The sequence below is a fragment of the Schistocerca americana genome, chromosome 1, assembly GCF_021461395.2.
Source record: "Schistocerca americana isolate TAMUIC-IGC-003095 chromosome 1, iqSchAmer2.1, whole genome shotgun sequence".
Taxonomy (NCBI): Eukaryota; Metazoa; Arthropoda; class Insecta; order Orthoptera; family Acrididae; genus Schistocerca; species Schistocerca americana.
Window position 1 is genome coordinate 914651583 of NC_060119.1, and position 17744 is coordinate 914669326.

Sequence of the window (17744 nt, forward strand, 5' to 3'; positions counted from 1 at the left end):
CGAGTTGTGAGGGGAATGCTCCTCTGTGGCCGGACTGTGGGACTTTGGGAGGTGGTAGGAGACTGGAAAGATAAGGCACGGGAGATTTGTTTTTGTACAAGGATGGGAGGATAATTACGGTCAGTGAAGGCTTGAGTGAGACCCTCAGTATATTTAGAGAAGGACTGCTTGTCACTGCAGATGCGATGACCATTGGTGGCTGGGCTGTACGGAAGGGACTTCTTGGTATGGAATGGGTGGCAGCTGTCGAAGTGGAGGTGTCGCTGGTGGTTAGTAAGTTTGATATGGACGAAGGTACTGATGTAGTTATCTCTGAGGTGAAGGTCAACATCTAGGAAGGTGGCTTGTTGGGTTGAGTAGGACCAGGTGAAGCAAATGGGGGAGAAGTTGTTGAGGTTCTGGAGGAATGTGAATAAGGTGTCCTCACCTTCAATCCAGATAGCAAAGATGTCATCAATGAATCTGAAACAGGTGAGAGGTTTAGGATTCTGGGTTTTTAGGAAGGATTCCTCTAGATGGACAATGAATAGGTTGGCATACGATGGTGCCATGTGGGTGCCCATAGCCATACCGCAGATTTGTTTGTAGGTAATGCCTTCAAAGGAGAAGTAATTGTGGGTGAGGATATAGTTGGTAATGGAGACTAGGAAGGAGGTTGTTGGTTTGGAATCCATAGGGCATCTGGAAAGGTAGTGTTCGACAGCAGTAAGGCCATGGGCATTAGGAATGTTAGTGTACAGGGAGGTGGCATCAACAGTGATGAGCAGGGCACTGTGTGGTAAAGGGAAAGGAACTGTCTAGAGTCGGTCGAGGAAATGGATAGTATCTTTTATATAGGAGGATAGGTTCCGGGTAATAGGTTAAAGGTGTTGGCCTATGAGAGTAGAGATTGTCTCAGTGGGGGCACAGTAACCTGCCACAATGGGGCGTCCTGGGTGGTTGGGTTTACGGACTTTAGGAAGCATGTAGAAAGTGGGAGTGCGGGGAGTGGTAGGGGTTAAGTAGAGAGATGGACTCTGGGGAGAGGTTCTGGGATCGGCCTAAGGATATGAGTAGTGACTGGAGATCCTTCTGGATTGCTGGAATGGGATCACTGTCACATGGTATGTAGGTGGAAGTATCTGACAGCTGACGGAGTCCTTCTGCCACATAATCCTTGCGGTTCAAAACAATGGTGGTGGAGCCTTTGTGTGCAGGTAGGATTATAAGATCGGGATCAGTTTTTAGATGGTGGACTGCGGTTATTTCTGCAGATGTAAGGTTAGTATGCATGTTGAGGGATTTGGGGATTGGGAAATGATGGTGAGGCACAGTTCGAGGATAAGAAATTTTGGCAAGTTAACAGGGGGTGGTTTGGAGGCAGTGGGGGTATATCACAGTTGGATAGAGGAGTGAACTGAGTTAGGCAAGGTTCAATATCGGTCTTTGGTTGAGTCTGATTGGTGGCGAAAAAGTGTTTCCACTGTAGGGACTAGTCCTGCATGGTTGAATTTGGGAGTGGGGCAAAAGTTGAGGCCTTTGGAAAGGACTGATATTTCTGTGGGACTAAGGTCTCTGGAGGAAAGGTTCATGAATGTGTTGTGGGTCTGATTAGGTTTTGGGTTCTGTGTGGTTGTGGGAGTGAATTTTGGAGGGTGGGGTAAGTGTAGTAGGTCTGCGAGACAGGATTTGTCAGCTATGAGGGGGTGTGGGGGAGGTTTGGAGGTTGTTGTTGAAGTGGTGGACAGTGGTACTCCGAGGGGGTAGTAAGAAGTGAGCAGGATGGGGAGCTTTTTGAGGTGGTGTCGTGCATGTTGCTCAAGTTCCTGCAGGGCAAGAGTTTCAATGTGTGTTAGTTGGGATTACATACCAGGATAATTTTGCGGATGGAGAGAAGGTACTGCAAGGAGGATTGGGCTCGGTTGATATGGTTTTGCAAGAGTATGTTGGTGAGGGCTAAGCTGCAACCACTGTGCTGCATTCTATGTAGGCATGACAACCAACAAGCTGTCTGTCTGCATGAACAGCCACCAACAAACTGAGGCCAAAAAACAAGTTGACCACCCTGTTGCTGAACACGTTGCCAGACATGATACCTCTCATCTCAATGACTGCTTCACAGCCTGTACCATATGGATCCTTCCCACCAACACCAGTTTTTCTTAATTGTGCAGGTGGGAACTTTCCCTACAATACATCCTACGTTTCCATAACCCTCCTGGCCTCAACCTTTGTTAGTCATTGTCCTCACCCATCCAGCCCCCCTCCCTGTTCCCATTCCAGCACTACACAGCCATCATTTCACCACCACACCCAGTCTTTTAATTTATTTTTATTTTTATTTCTCTCCTTTCCACTACTTACCCCCCCTCCCCCCCTCCACACCTTCTCTCCTGCCCTCCATCTAAACTGCAACACTTCACTGTCCGCCACTCCCACCATACTATCCCTCCCCCTCCCCACCCCAGCCTCCTCCTTACCCCCACCCAGTCGCCACTCCCATCATGCACTGGTGCTGCTGCTCGCAGTGTAGTTTCAGCTCTCTGAGACTGCAGACGTGTGTGCAAGTTGCATTTGTGCATGTGTGTGTGTGCGCGTGTGTGTATGTGTGTCTACTGCTAACAAAGGCCTTAATGACCGAAAGTTATAAGTGTGTGAATCTTTTTATTGTGCCTATCGCGACTCAGCATCTCCACTATATGGTGAGTAGCAATTTTCCTTCTCTGGTATTGTTACATTCCATCCTGGATTTTCCATTGTTTAATTTTCGCTTATGAATGTTAATTTAATGTATTTCTAAAGCTCAAAATATGAGTGAAGTACAAGAAGAAGAAGATATTTATATGTGAAATGTGAGAATGTTATTCTGCATGATCCAATACATAGTTAATTGGTGAAAATAAAGTCTGTGTATTTACTCCACACGTTCTATCATAAAAAAGCGTTAGGGCATGGCGACCAGTAAAAAGGACTCAAAACAACAAGAATTTTGAGTAGAAATTGAAGAAGAAGATATGGTGTCTTGCCATAGCAACCAGATATAACCAGATAAGAGAACTGTTTCACGTAATTTGATTAAGTCCAAAAATTAAATGGAAAAATTTGTGGATGCAACAAAAGGGAATATGTAAGGAAGTAATAATGTTAAAAGAAAGGAAAGAAGACCTCGATGTATTAGACTAAGAAGAGATATGGTGAGAATAATTAAACTAAGAGGATCCACTGGGGGGGAGTATACAACTCACACACATTGCGTCGACGCCGATGCGGAAACAATGTCCAATGACACTGGCACCAGTTGCTGTTCAATGGTGCTGACCTGCTTCCACAGCTGCCTACTGATGCCTACGTCGACACCAATGTCTGATGACACCAGTTTGCTGTTCACCAGTGCTGACTTGCAGTCACATCCGCTTACCTACGTTGCAAGAATTCTACGCCGGGTGAGCGCAAAATAGAACTTTAGTACCTTAGCAAGAAGGGATACAAGCAGGAGAGTGACTTTTTTTGGTGTAGTTATTATACTTAGAGTTAATTTGTTAAATGATTACTAGATTTAAAAATAATAGGAATATGAATAATACACAGAGAATTGGGGAAACTTCATAACCAACCACGACTATGAAAGTGCGTAAGGAAGTGCCAGACTGGTCTGAATTAGTAAATTCAATCAAAGCACAAAGTGCAGATTTAGTGGCTTTAAGAATGGAACTACATGCAGCTTTAAATGCTCAAAGTCTTAAGTTAGATTCAATGGGTACTCAGTTAAATAATAAATTGGATGTTCAGAATGAAACTTTAGGATTGTTTAGTGCTAAGGTAGATCCACAAAGTAAAGACTTAAGTAATTTATGTGGAGGTACGGAAAATTTGAAGACTCAATTTGACAATTTAACTGCTAAAGTAGAAAATCTCAAGACATATTTGAAAGGTGAGCTAACTAATTCTTTAAGCAGTCACGTAAATCAACTGTTCACTGACTTTAATCAGAGACAGAATGATCATCTTCAGTATTTGACAAAGAAGTTAGAATTTGATACTGAAGATAAATGTAATATTGTAGAATCTGAACTTGGTGAGAAGTAAGGATCATTTCAAAATGTATGTAATGTTACTTTTGATGCTGTCAAGCAGAGATTGCATACTTTGAAAGAAATTGTTGAAAAGCTGGATAAGTTAATACCAATATTCCAGTCACAAATTGCACACATTAATACATGAGTAGAAAATGTAGAAAGAAGTTTCCAAGAGAGAATAGCTAACTCTGATACAGCAAACATAAGTAGTCTTAAGGAACAATTTGAAGGAGCTATAGATTGAAAAGTCATCAAGAGAATAACATCCGGGAACATGTCACCTATTGTTTCTTCTGAACTTTCAGATACCCAAAAGGTTATAGATGACTTGTGGAAAGAATTTAAACTTATCCATAATAGAGTAGAAAATATAATAACTTTATCTAATGTTGTGTTACTGAGTGAAGTGGTGATTGTTTTGCTGTGGGGAGACTTTCACACAAAATTTAACGAGAAGTACTGGTCTGCACTTGCTCAAGTGAAGCTAATATCAGATCCATGTGATCTGAGCGGAGTCATCTAACCCCCAAGGAGGTTAACATTCTGTGTTAATGGGTGGAGTGATGACCGTCAGATCCTGAGTTGTTTTCGGTGTTTCTTCCAAAATAGTTTCCTGCACCGAACACCCTTCAAATCTTAAACTATTCTGTAATCTATTCTTGAATTATTGAACTATCCTATAATTTTAGTACTGAGAAAACTGGATATGACAACAAAAAAAAGGAACAATTTAAGAGAATCACAGATAAACAGTGATCTCTAGACGAAATGAACAGAATGTTGTTGTTATGGTCTTCAGTCCAGAGACTGGTTTGATGCAGCTCTCCATGCTACTCTATCCTGTGCAAGCTTCTTCATCTCCCAGTACTTACTGCAACCTACATCCTTCTGAATCTGCTTAGCGTATCCATCTCTTGGTCTAACTCTACGATTTTTCCCCTCCACACTGCCCTCCAATGCTAAATTTGTGATGCCTTGATGCCTCAGAACATGTCCTACCAACCAGTCCCTTCTTCTTGTCAAGTTGTGCCACAAACTCCTCTTCTCTCCAATTCTATTCAATACCTCCTCATTAGTTATGTGATCTACCCATCTAAACTTCAACATTCTTCTGTAGCACCACATTTCGAAAGCTTCTATTCTCTTCTTGTCTTAACTATTTATCGTCCACGTTTAACTTCCATACATGTCTACACTCAATAAGAATATTTTCAGAAACGACTTGCTGACACTTAAATCTATACTTGATGTTAACAAATTTCTCTTCTTCACAATCACTTTCCTTGCCATTGCCAGTCTACAATTTATATTGTCTCTACTTTGACCATCATCAGTTATTTTGCTCCCCAAATAGCAAAACTCATTTACTACTTTAAGTGTCTCATTTCCTAATCTAATTCCCTCAGCATCACACAATTTAATTCAACTACATTCCATTATCCTCATTTTGTTTTTGTTGATGTTCATCTTATGTCCTCCTTTCAACAGACTGTCCATTTCATTCAGCTGCTCTTCCAGGTCCTTTGCTGTCTCTGACAGAATTACAAAGTCATTGGCGAATCCCAAAGTTTTTATTTCTTCTCTATGGATTTTAATTCCTACTCCGAATTTTTCTTTTGTTTCCTTTACTGCTTGCTCAATATACAGACTGAATAACATCAGATATAGGCTACAACCCTGTCTCACCCCCTTCCCAACCACTACTTCCTTTTCATGCCCTCTCGACTCTTATAACTGCCATCTGGTTTCTGTACAGATTTTGACAGAATAGTATATTATATTTGTGGAAAAAGGTAATATCATGTAACTAATTGAGCAACCTTTATACTGTAGTGTATGGATTTTCTATTTTGTATAGAATATTTTATACCTTTTATGAGAGGTGATGTAGACAGGAGGGTTTGTATTGATTTTGAAAGGGGTGGGTAGTTGTAAATAAGAGCATGATTTACACCAACAGATAAATCATGGCTAACACAGAACACACATCACACCTTTAAAAAAAAACCTCACAAACAAGTGTGACTGGTTCTTCACCATTTGCCATTTCCAAAGGGTTGCTAAGATTTTCTTCGGGGACCTCAAGGTTGAAGGTAGAAATGTCCGTTCTGTAGGAGACAATTTAACACCATACCTCCTCAGGCTTCTCACTCAAGTTCCAGCAAGGTAGGGATCCTGGGGAAGGAGGGTGGGAAGAGTGTCTTGTCTTTGAGGCTGTCTTCTTTCTCTTCTTAGATCTTAGCAACCCTTTCTATTTTTTTCTTTTCTTGCTTCTCTTTTGAGGACCTAACTATCTTTTCCCTCTTTCCATATTCGTACACTTCTATCACAGAAGTCCTTCCTAGTCTCTGTGGTTTCCAATAACCTACAACTTATTTTCACATAAGATGGCCGAAGAATCAGAACACAGAAACACACTTATGCATACACACAAAGCAATATGAATGCACAAACAATGAAGTCACAGATTAGAAGGATGTAAGAATCGCCAAGGGTTGTAGGGGAGCAGATATATGGACATCTAGAAAGATTCACACACTGCTTTTATTATGATGGTGCTACATCACCTATTTACATGAAAAGCCATCATCAGGAAGCATGAGTAATGAAGGTGAACGCAAGCCAGATTGGAGTTAATTGTGATGCTTATTTAAGAAAAGTCAGTGTAGCAAATACTCGAATAAATTGATGAATAGTAGGATAGTGGGACTTGAACAAAATAGGTAGACATAGTATCTACCGTGTGTTGAATAATACGTGTAGACATAGTATCTACTAAGATTATAGAAGTTGAAAAGTAGAGGAGGACTATAGGATATTAAATGAGGTACTAAGAAGTGAGAGTGAAGTGTAAAATAGATTTTTATTTTACCAGGAAATATTTAATTATAGCGTACATAAAGATGTACACTAGGGCAATGAACCATGAGGCTTACTCAAAGTTTAAGGGGGGGGGGGGGTATACCCGGCATTTGCTAAGGATATAGGGCAGATGTACCTACACAGAGACAGGACGACCTGTGGCCTGATGAAGAGGGCTGTTTTATAAAGGGGCATACCTACCAGAATGGAAGGAGGAAGTGCACTCATAGGGTCAACCCACACGTAAGGTATAGGTACTGATCCTAGGGGAAAAGGATAGTACTGTGACAGAAGTCACACATTTAATAGGAATTATTCTGGTAAGTTTCAATTCTATGTATCACTAGCATTATTATTTACAAATGTTGAAAACAACACTTTCAGTTGCCCAGAGTTCCTCCAGACTACAAACTACTATAAATAATAAGAACTAGTACTTATTAAGGAAAAAATAGTACAAGGAATTAGAATAAAGAATGAAGTACTCAAGTGTCATGAACACATGGAGCTTAGGATTGGAAACTAAAAGTTTAGTCCTCACAATTCCTAGATATAAGAAAATGAACTCCAACACTGATTGAAATGTTCACATTTTATAGTTAAAGTAAAATGAAAAAATAAGGAACAGCTAAATAATAATAAGAAGGGTATTCACGGTTATGAAAAGAACAAGGTATACTGTTGAAATATGAATTGTTATTATATGTGCTGAAATATGAATTGTTATTATATGTGATATAAATGAACATAATGGTTGTATATAAAATATTGCATGTTCGATCTGAGGGGGGGAATATGTAGTGCTTTGAAAATTTCTGCATAAGTTCTAGAACCACTTGGTCTTTCCCATCTCTAACACATGATATTTTAAATAGAAGTGTAAGAGAGATGAATCTGACCTACTGCGCATTGCATGTTTGTGTGTGCAGGTCTAAAAACAGTCACAAGCAAATTGTGCATGCAGCATCTGAATGGCGACTGACAAGTACCTGGTGTACGATCCATAGAGTTTCAGAGTGTGTGTAGAAAAGAACAAGGAATGTTTATGTACTATTCTGTGCTTTTAGTGACTGTGATCATTGTTGAGGACAAATGAAGAAATGAGGTTAGACTTTCAAGTAATTCATGTGTTGGACTTGCTAGAAGCAAGACATGTTTACAAATTATGTGGTTGTTAAACCAATGCTATTATAAATTTATTTAATCGAGTCTAATGCAAGATGAATCTGTTGACTTGCAAAGTTTCGAATATTTATGTGAGAAATGGTGAATTTGTTCTTTGTGGAAGTTGAAATATATCAAGACCAACATATTCTGCGAGTATCCACTTATTTCATGAGTAGAGAGAGAGAGAGAGAGAGAGAGGGGGGGGGGGGGGGGAGAGAGAGAGAGAGAGAGAGAGACTGACAAATTCCCTTAACTAGCTTTATTCTTTGGAGAAGTAGTTTTTGGAGATCGATGTGGCCGACTATCCAGAGAAGAAGATCGGCTGTGCATACGAAGTAAGTCAACTGATATGAGAGAGGTGTGAAGTTGGAAAAGCAGCTCCACATTGCTTCTTGTCACTGAAAGTGTTAGAGTATACATGAGGATGTTCTCATAGTATTTCTCAGCAACAAGCTCACTGGTGATCTGTACAGAAAGCATCTTGAGATGACACTCCTAGCAAACTGATGGGGGGTTTTGTTTCAGCAAGATGGACCACTGCCACTTTTGGATGAACAACTCAGGAATTTCTGAATGAAGTTTTTCCTGAGCATTGGGTAAGTTGAAGGGGTTCAGTGGAATGACTGCCTGGGTCACTAGATTTGACACCACTTGACTTTTTTCCTCAGGGGCTATTTCAAATCTGCAGTATACAGAAATAGGCCCTAAACGTTGCAGCAACTGCAGGAAAACATCAGAGGATCCTCTGCAGCAATAACACCTTTGCTGTTATGTAAAGTATCCAAGAATTATGTGAACCATTTTCAGATGTGATCAATTTGAACAATTCCTCCAGTAGTGTCCAAGCAGTTCAGCTGCAGGACATGGCAGTTGAGGTCATTGATTGGTTTCAGTTTGCCAGTCCGTGAGTTTGCTATTGTGATTGTCAATTCTGTTGTTATGTTGTAAATGGTATATGGATATGACATTGATTTGTTTGGGATTGTTTCAGTTTGCCATTTCAAAAATCATTTTGTTTTGTTAAGTTTTTGATTTCAAGAAGACTAATAAATTACCCAGTAATTAACTTGAGTGGTGAAGCTTTTGTCACAACAATTAAGCTCATGATTTAAAACAATGTATTTCGGAGAGTTGTCCTATGTTGTATGACTTTTGAATTACCCTGTATTACAAGCACACATTATGTTCATAATAATGTAGTAAAATGGAACCAAATAAAAATTAATCAAGCAATACTCATGTTTCAGGAAAGTGCTCGTGGACAGAGAAGGGTGTGTCTAATTCCCGGAACATATCTAACCTATTCAGGACAGTTCTCTTATGGTACTGTCTATACCGAAAACCATGAGCAAGTTTATCTTAAATTTCTGAAATCACATATCTTAACTCTATTTCTGAAAACTTTGTTTCACACCAGAGCTTTTAAAACAGCCCTTTGGGTCAACATTTATTTTTATGTTGTTAATTATTAACAATGTTCTTCTCTTTCATTGCTACTTCTCATGTTCTTGCTCTTTCTTCCCCTTCAGTCTATCCTTACTCTTGCTCATTCAGCTTCTATACACTCTGCATGTATGGTACCCCTAACATTTGTTATTCTGTCACCAATCACAGTCTACTACCACAGTTGTTGTGATGTACTAAACAGAACAATAAATAAATCCATTCACTTTTGAGACTGATATGTCAAATTCGAACAGAAACTCAGCTCTGTTCACTATCATTTTATTTATTTTTGTTATTTATTTGCTGGCATTGAATTTTTACCTGTTGTCTTCATACAATAGGGTGTCTGTCACATCTTTTATCACAAAATATTTAAGTGATTGTACATGTATTCTGCTCAACAAAATAATGACACTATCAGGCTAGCCATGTTATGGTCTGTATTCTGGTTGATGACTTCAATTACCTGTACCTCAATTTAACTTGCCCAGTAAGTTCTTTATTATTTTCATCCTTCTTAGAAAAAGCGTCTGAATTCACACTAATGGCAGAACTGATCAGTTGAAGGCTGTCTTCCAATTGTAACAATCATAATGATGTACAAATATTAAACTCCTCCTTTCTGCTGGTTTTCGAAAAACTGCTATAGCCATCATATACAATGGCCCACAAAAGAGAAGTACTTAATGGATGAACTGTTTCATTGTTTCATACTTTTTTCTTAGAAGACATGTTATTGATAGGATTTGTGTGTTACAGAATTTTGTTGTTGTTGTTATTGTTGTTTTTCTTATCTTTTTCAGTCTGAAGACTGGTTTGATGCACCTCTCCTTGTTGGTCTACCCTTTTGCAAGCTTCTTCATTTCTGAACAGCCATTGCAACCAACATCCATTTCAATGCTTTACTGTACTCAGGTCTCAGTCTCCCTCTACAGTGTATACTTGCTACACTTGCTTCCACTAACAAATTGACAATTTCTTGATGCCTCAGGCTGAGTCCTATCAACTGATCCCTCCTTTTTTGTCAAGCTGTATCATAAATTTATTTTCTCTATCATTCAGTTCAGTTCCTTCATATTAGTTATCTTGACCAGTCCAGCTAAACTTCACCATTCCTTCATAGTATCACATTTCAAAAACGCTCACATTGTCCAAGCTGTTTATCATCCACATTTCACTTCTTTACAAGGATAATGTCCAGACAAATACCGTCTGAAAAAATTTCTTAACACTGAAATTTATATATCAGAAAATTCCTCTTTTTTCATTATGCTTTTTTTCTTTTTGTTCTGTCAGCCTGTATTCTATATTCTCTCTACTTTGGCCACCATCCATCCATAATTTTGCTGCTCAAATAGAAAAACTTGTCTACTTTTTAGTGTCTCATTTCCTAATCTAATTCCCTCATCATCACCTGATTTAATTCAACTACATTCCATTACCCATGTTTTACTTTTGTTGATGTTCATCTTACAATCTCTTTTTATGAAACTGTCTACTCCATATAACTGCTCTTCCAAGTCTTTTGCCACCTCTGACGGAATGAGAATATCATCAGCAAACCTTAAAGTTTTTAGATATTCTCTCTGAAGCTTAATTCCCTTTCCAAAATCCTATCTCACTCTTTTCTCAACTACTGCTTCAACTTTCATGTCCTTTGACTCTTATAACTGGCATTTGGTTTACATACATTTAATAAATAACTTTTGTTCCCTGTATTTTATCCCTAGTACTTTCGATATTCCAAAGAGTCAATATTCCAGGCAACATTGTCAAAAACTTTCTCTAAATCGACAAATCCTATAAACATAGGCTTGCCTTTCTTCAGTCTATCTTCTAGGATAAGTTGTAGGGTCAATATTGCCTCTTGTGTTCCTACATTTCTCTGGAACCCGAACTGACCTAACCCAAGGTATCCTTCTACTACTTTTTCGATTATTCTGTAAATAATTTATGACAAAATTTTGCAACCATGACTTATTGTACTGATGGTATGGTAGGATACACATTTGTTGGCACCTGCCTTTTTTGAAATTGAAATTATTATATTCTTCCTAAAGTCTGAGTGTATTTTGCCTGTCTCACATATCTTTCACACTAGGTGAAAAATTCTGTCATAGCTGACTCTGTCAATGATCTCAATAATTATGAGGGAATGTCATCCACTCCAAGTGCCTTGTTTCCTCTTAGGCCATTCAATGCGCTGACAAATTCTACCCTCAGTAACATATTCCCATCTCCTTTTTACCTGCTTCCTTCTGTAATATTGTCTTCAAGTTTGTTTCCCTTATACAGCCCCTTTGCATACTCCTTCCACCTTTCTGCTTTTCCTTCTTTGCTTAGTACTGGATTGTCATTTGAGATCTCAATATCCAAACAGCCATTTCTCTTTTCTCCAAAGGTCACTTTAATTTTCCGATAGGTTGCCTCTCTATCTTTTTTCAAGTTATACATGCTTCTATTGCCTTGCATTTGTCCTCTAGCTATTCCACCTTAGACATTTTGCACTTTCTGTCAATCCCATTTTTTATTAGCCTTACTCCATTTTGCCCATTTCATTTTTTGCATTTTTATATTTTCTCCTTTTGTCAATTAAATTCAGTTTCTCCTGTGTTATCTGGGGTTTCTGGTAGGCTTTGTCTCTCTACCCATGTGACCCTCTGTTGCCTTCCTTATTTCTTTTCTGAATGTTACCCATTTGTCTTTTAACATATTCCTTTAGCCTCTTTCAGTGCAGCATTGCCTAATGCTCCTTCTAAAACCCTCGAAACCTCTGTTTTTTCCCCAAAATTAATTCACTGCCTGTGAATCCTTCAACACCAGCTGTATTAGGTATAGGTCTCTTATATCCAATAGTGATACGAAAATTTGTGCTGGACTGGCATTCCTGCTCATTGTGAGCAGTTACCTTAATCACTTTGGCTTTCTGTACACATTCCCCAGACCGACCCAAACTGTCACTTGTCGCTCTGTCTACATCCTTTCATTGTAGTCCACGAACTTCTTGTTCCTTCCATTTATTCAGGTCACAGCTCCTTAATTTTCTACCTTCCTGCAATTTCTTCTATTTTCATCTGTAGTTAATAACCAATAATAATTTTTGTGAGTAATTAGGAAGTACTTTTTTTTACATAAGTGAAAAAGCTACTTAGCAGTCATTAAATCCCCTCCATTTCTTGCTGCTTTCAATTTCAATGGTTAAAAAAAAAAAAATAAATAAATAAAAAATAATAATAATAATAATAAATTATGATCCATATTTGAAATTATTAAATGATCTGTATTAATAAATGGTTTTTTAATAGTTTACTTACTGTATATGCAATTCATACTTATTTACATTACTGTTTCATGGAAATGTGGTTCTTGGTGTGGGTTCCTGTAGTCATGTCCTAGTTCACGAACCATGGACAACGTATGAGTGGCCAAGTAAGTGGTCCTGACAGTCGGGATACCAGTTACTTTGGAATAAGGCTGGGCATCTCGGACATATTCTGAGTCGTGGTCACCTTTGTGCTCATACGGCAAAGACTACCAAATCCACCGGTTAGTCCCTCAGCTGTTAGGGGTAAAAGCCAATGGAACTCGAGCCAAGTAAGGCTAGCAACCTGCTTCCCTGGTACTTTAATTATGATGCTGGCAACAATCAGAGCAAAATGCTTCGGACCTTTGGAGGTGACGGAGTCCCACCTCTAACTGACGAACCAGGGACTCCTAAGATACGACTTGGCAAACAAACGGTAATGAGATGGGGAGCTATTAATATCAATGGGGGCTACTCTGGGAAGAAGGTAGAGCTGGCAAGTAAGATGGGGCTGGACATTTTAGCTGTTAGTGACATTCGGGTAAGGGGTGAGAAAGAAGAGGAAGTGGGAGAATACAAGGTCTACCTGTCAGGAGTCAAAGCAGGAATAGCACAATGGGGTGTAGGGCTTTACATCAGGAAACAAATGGAACCCAGCGTAGTTGCAATAAGGTATGTAAACGAACGACTGATGTGGATAGATTTGACAGTGTCTAGCAAGAAAATTAGGATTGTGTCAGTATATTCGCATTGTGAAGGGACAGATCAAGATAAGATAGATAGTTTTTATGAGGCACTCAGTGATGTAGTTGTTAGTGTAAATGACAAGGACAGTGTTCTGCTCATGGGTGATTTTAATGCCAAGATTGGAAATCGAACAGAAGGGTATGAAAAGGTTATGGGTAAATTTGGAGAGAATATGGAGGCCAACAGGAACGGGAAACAGCTCTTGGATTTCTGTGCCAGTATGGGCTTAGTAATCACAAACTCCTTTTTTAAACATAAGAACATTCGCCGGTATACTTGGGAAGGCAGGGGAACCAGATCTGTCATTGACTATATAATAACAGATCAGGAATTCAGGAAGGCTGTGAGGGACACACGTATATTCAGGGGATTCTTTGATGACACTGATCATTATTTAATCTGCAGTGAAATTGGGATTGTGAGGCTGAAAGTACAGGAGGTCAGGTCCATTTGTAGGAGGATAAGAGTGGAGAAACTTCAGGATAAGGAAATCAGGCACAAGTACATAACAGCGATCTCAGAAAGGTACCAGTTAGTTGAATGTAGTCAATTACAGTCATTGGAAAAGGAATGGACAAGGTACAGGGACACAGTACTAGAAGTGGCTAAAGAATGTCTTGGAACAGTAGTGTGTAAAAGTAGGATGAAGCAAACAGCTTGGTGGAATGACACAGTCAAGGCAGCCTGTAAAAGGAAAAAGAAGGTGTATCAAAAATGGCTACATACTAGAACTCAGGTAGACAGAGAAAGTTATGTTGAAGAAAGAAACAAAGCCAAACAGATAATTGCAGCATCCAAGAAGAAATCTTGGGAAGACTTTGGAAACAGGTTGGAGACTATGGGTCAAGCTGCTGGAAAACCATTCTGGAGTGTAATTAGCAGTCTTCGAAAGGGAGGTAAGAAGGAAATGACAAGTATTTTGGACAGGTCAGGAAAACTGCTGGTGAATCCTGTGGTTGCCTTGGCCAGATGGAGGGAATATTTTGAAGAGCTGCTCAATGTAGGTGAAAATACGATCAGTAATGTTTCAGATTTCGAGGTAGAATGGGATAGGAATGATGATGGAAATAGGATCACATTTGAGGAAGTGGAGAAAATGGTCAGTAGATTGCAGTGCAATAAAGCAGCTGGGGTGGATGAAATTAAGTCGGAACTCATCAAATACAGTGGAATGTCAGGTCTTAAATGGGTACACAGGATAGTTGAATTGGCCTGGGAGTTGGGACAGGTTCCATCAGACTGGACAAAAGCAGTAATCACACCAATCTTTAAACACGGAAACAGAAAAGATTGTAACAACTACAGAGGTATCTCTTCAATCAGCGCTGTGGGTAAAATCTTCTCAGGTATTGTTGAAAGGAAAGGGCGAGTATTAGTTGAGGACCAATGGGATGAAAATCAGTGCGGGTTTAGGCCTCTTAGAGGTTGTCAGGACCAGATCTTTAGCTTACGGCAAATAATGGAGAAGTGTTACGAGTGGAACAGGGAATTGTATCTATGCTTTATAGATCTAGAAAAGGCATATGACCGGGTTCCTAGGAGGAAGTTATTGTCTATTCAACGAGATTATGGAATAGGAGGCAAACTTTTGCAAACAATTATAGGTCTTTACATGGATAGTCAGGCAGCAGTTAGAGTTGACGGTAAATTGAGTTCATGGTTCAGAGTAGTTTCAGGGGTAAGACAAGGCTGCAACCTGTCTCCACTGTTGTTCATATTATTTATGGCTCATATGTTGAAAACAATAGACTGGCTGGGTGAGATTAAGATATGTGAACACAAAATAAGCAGTCTTGCATAAGCGGATGACTTAGTTGTGATGGCAGATTCGATTGAAACTTTGCAAAGTAATATTTCAGAGCTGGATCAGAAAAGTAAGGACTATGGTATGAAGATTAGCATCTCCAAAACGAAAGTAATGTCAGTGGAAAAGAAATATAAACGGATTGAGTGCCAAATAGGAGGAACAAAGTCAGAACAGGCGGACGGTTTCAAATACTTAGGCTGCATATTCTCACAGGATGGCAACATAGTGAAAGAACTGGAAGCAAGGTGTAGCAAAGCTAATGCAGTGAGCGCTCAGCTACGATCTACTCTCTTCTGCAAGAAGGAAGTCAGTACCAAGACTAAGTTATCTGTGCACCGTTCAATCTTTCGACCAACTTTGTTGTATGGGAGCAAAAGCTGGGTGGATTCAGGTTACCTTATCAACAAGGTTGAGGTTACGGATATGAAAGTAGCTAGGATGATTGCAGGTACTCGTAGATGGGAACAATGACAGGAGGGTGTCCACAATGAGGAAATCAAAGAAAAACTGGGAATGAACTCTATAGATGTAGCAGTCGGGGCGAACAGGCTTAGATGGTGGGGTCATGTTACAACTCATGGGTTCAGCAGTAGAGGGTAGGAGGAGTCGGGGCAGACCAAGGAGAAGGTACCTGGATTCGATTAAGAATGATTTTGAAGTAATAGGTTTAACATCAGAAGAGGCACCAATGTTAGCACTGAATAGGGGATCATGGAAGAATTTTATAAGGGGGCTATGCTCCAGACTGAGCGCTGAAAGGCATAATCAGTATTAAATGATGATGATGATGATGATGATGAAATGTAAATTTTATGCTTTAAGAGTAAATTAATTTATTATTTTACTGCCCAAAAACTTCACTAAGCTTTTGTTTTTCCAAAGAAAACTGAACATAAAATTATGTTATTATCTGAAATACTCCAGGGAACTAATTGGTAATTCAATTAGTTTGGCAAAGCATTGCAGATGTTTAATGTATGCTCATCATTGGTATCATATGTTACATACTATCATAAGTTACATACTAAGAATTTTCTTAAACATGCATAGTTGTTGACTAATAGCTTCTGTTGACATATATAAAAGTAAATATGCAAAATTTACTTACAAGTTGATTAGTCGCATAAGAGTTGATATCTGAAATCAGTTTCTGAATAAATAATATTCTCTGCCTGGCATTTGATATAACTTTATTTCTTGCTTCTTCCAGATGGGCTGCCTGGAAAGGTGATTTTGAAAATAAGAACTAAGAATTATTTTTATGGTTATTTAATTTTATTATGATAATGTAAGCATTAATTTAAAAATGAAAAATGAGAACAGGCAACAGCTCAGCTCCATATTAAATTAATCGTGGGCAGTACCGTACAAGGCTGCTTAGAATTTCAAATGTTGAGCTTTGGTTTGTTCCCATAGTAAGAATTTCAAGAAGAATATGATGATATAGTGCAACAGTTACAGCAAATTTAATTTTAAATTGTACTGTTTTTGTGAAGCAGATATGAGTCCCATAATAATTGGTTTTGTGGCTTTGATGATCAAATGGCAACAATAAAGCTTCCCCATCAATCGAGTTTGCCTCAGAAGGCAAAAGTAAAATTTTTCAGAATCATAAATATTGACTCAGGTGCATTAGTCAGAGAGTATTAACAGTGAGGAAGTTTACCAACCCTACACAGTACACGGGAAATTTAATTTTTCCTAAAAATGTTCTTACAAACTATAAATCCCATTTTCCCTTACTATAGGTCAGGGATAATTATAGTAGAAACCAAAAGAAAGGATGGCAAACATGTATAATAGAAGTATCTTGTGTCATGAAGGGACAACTTTTATTTGTTGCATAGGACTAGCTCTAATTGAGACCTAAAGATGTACCACATGCAATACTGCAAAATTCCTCCTAAATCATCAAAAAGACAAAAACTGTATACAAGGCCTTATGCAAAAAATGTCAAAATTCCAAAAACAAAGCAAAGGAAATATGGAGCATTATTTGCCAAGAAGCAGATCAGAGTGGTAAAGCAAATGATTTTCAGTTCCCTGGTGATAGTAGTAGTGAGACAGGTGACATTAAATTCAAGTTACTGGTTACTGAATTTAATTAAGTCTTTCTAACAGTAGCTGAAAATACAGGGCCAAAATGTGGACCATCAAAATGCATATCCATTAGATTTATTTCAACAGGCATTGCATACTCCATCTGCAGGAATGCATTCTGCCAAATCGACTACAAAAAAAGTATTGAATGCTCAGTGGTTGATAACCATTCTGTCTATGGTGGTATTTCAACCAAAGTACTAAAATATTGTGCTGACATAATTGTGACTTTGAGATCCCTTTGTAACCAGTCAAT

General features: G+C 38.8%; 1 protein-coding gene across 3 annotated transcripts in view; it reads right to left on the reverse strand.

Annotated features, from left to right (window-relative positions):
* LOC124615279 (lipid storage droplets surface-binding protein 1) overlaps nt 1–17744 on the reverse strand; it is a 205490-nt gene that overhangs the window by 31160 nt on the left and 156586 nt on the right. For all 3 annotated transcript variants that reach the window (XM_047143058.1, XM_047143048.1, XM_047143038.1), the window contains exon 7: nt 16497–16607. In XM_047143058.1, the coding sequence (XP_046999014.1) occupies nt 16497–16607 (111 nt within the window). The remainder of the gene's footprint in view (nt 1–16496; nt 16608–17744) is intronic.